At 37.8% G+C, this 1,617-nt stretch overlaps 1 protein-coding gene across 1 annotated transcript; it reads right to left on the bottom strand.

Annotated features, from left to right (window-relative positions):
• Positions 1 to 517: 517 nt before the first annotated feature.
• LOC145818250 (uncharacterized) lies at positions 518 to 1,345 on the bottom strand. The gene is made up of 2 exons (XM_082912892.1): positions 607 to 1,345; positions 518 to 525 (listed from the first exon to the last, which is right to left on the bottom strand). The coding sequence occupies exons 1-2, from the start codon at positions 1,343 to 1,345 to the stop codon at positions 518 to 520; spliced, it is 747 nt and encodes a 248-aa protein (XP_082769018.1).
• Positions 1,346 to 1,617: the final 272 nt, after the last annotated feature.

The following is a 1,617-nucleotide window of genomic DNA, read 5'->3' as shown; positions in this document are numbered from 1 at the left end:
CCAACCTTTTATTTATCATAGCATTGTTGGGGCTCTTCAATATCTTACAATCACCAGACCCGAGTTGTCCTATGCTGTGAATCAAGCCTGTCAATTCATGCACTCTCCCACGGTGGGTCATTTTTCATTAGTTAAATGCATTCTCAGATATGTGTAAGGCACATTGGCCTACGGTCTTCATTTTACTTCTAGTCATTTTGGTCTACAAGCATATAGTGATTCCAATTGGGTTGGAAATCCGGCTGACAGACGTTCTACTTCTGGCTATTGTGTTTACTTGGGCAACAATCTTATTTCATGGTCTTCAAAAAAGCAATCAACAGTATCTCACTCTTCCACCAAAGTAGAATACCGCTCTTTAGCTCATACTGCAGCAGAGTTAACTTGGCTTCAAATGTTGCTTGTTGATTTCTCTATTCCTCACATACCCTTTGTGAAGAATAGCCTTAGAAACTTTGTCCTGAATGGCAAAGGAAGAGTGATAAAAAATGATACAACAACTGTTATCTTTTGCTAACTATTGTACTGAAAAAAGATTAGATGAAATATTAGGAACATGAAGACCTTTGTTAAGTTTAAAAGAATTATGTGGTGTTGGCAAAATACCTTTTACAATGTTGTAAATAGGGAGAGAGTCACCATTGCCAATAGTAAGTTGGTTAGGACCAGAGTAAGGCTGATAGGACTTTAAACGATGAAGATCATTTGTCACATGTTTAGAGGCAACAGAATCTAGAAACCAAGGAGTGGAGTGCTGAGATGTAGTATCATCAGTCATGGAGGCAACATAAGCTTTGGAATGAGTTTGAGAGTGAGATTGTGGAGAAAAAGATAACTGAGACTGAAAATCAAGATCCAGTTGATGCCAACAATCCAAGGCAGAGTGGTTAGGTTTACCACAGATTTGACAAACAGAACCAAAATCTGATCTACCAGACCTGCCATGGTTTGAAGATCTGCCTCTGAAGGTTGAAGATTTGCCTGGACCAGATCTGTATGTTCCTCGGTAGGAACCTCTTGAGTCATGGCGAGAAGAACTGCGATTATTGTGATAAGCAGTAAAACCTTTTGATGATTGAGAATCCTTCATTGTGGCATAGGCAACAGTAAGAGCAGAGGACTGCTTTATTTTCCCTTCAATGTGAATTTCTTCTGAACATAGAAAGGATGAAAGCTCATCCATGGATATGCTCTCTAATCTTGCTTGAATTGCAATTTTTAATGAATCATATTCAGCAGGTAATCCATTCAAAGTAATAAAAACAATGTCTTCATCTTCAAGGAAAGAGGAAGCAATACTAAGTTGATCAATAAGAGTTTTAATGCTTTTGAGATATACCTCCATTTAGTCAGAATTTTTTGATACGAAGTTTAATTTGTTCTTAAGCTGATGGATATGTGACCTTGATAGAGTTGTGAATCGTTTGGCTAGGGCAAATCAAATTTCTGAACTAGTTTGAAGATGAAGAACAGTGGTGAAGATAACAGGTGAGAAACTGGTTGTAATGCAGCTTATTAAATGTGCATCAATCATCTTCCATTGAAGTGCTTTAGGATTGCACATTTCTACACCAGATGAATTGTAGATACAATCCACTGGACATGGATACGAGCCAT

Source organism: Camellia sinensis, unplaced genomic scaffold, assembly GCF_055761805.1.
Source record: "Camellia sinensis isolate YWXY unplaced genomic scaffold, ASM5576180v1 Unanchor6, whole genome shotgun sequence".
NCBI classification, from domain to species: domain Eukaryota; kingdom Viridiplantae; phylum Streptophyta; class Magnoliopsida; order Ericales; family Theaceae; genus Camellia; species Camellia sinensis.
Note: the sequence above shows the minus strand (reverse complement) of the source record. Positions and strands in the feature narration are given on the sequence as shown.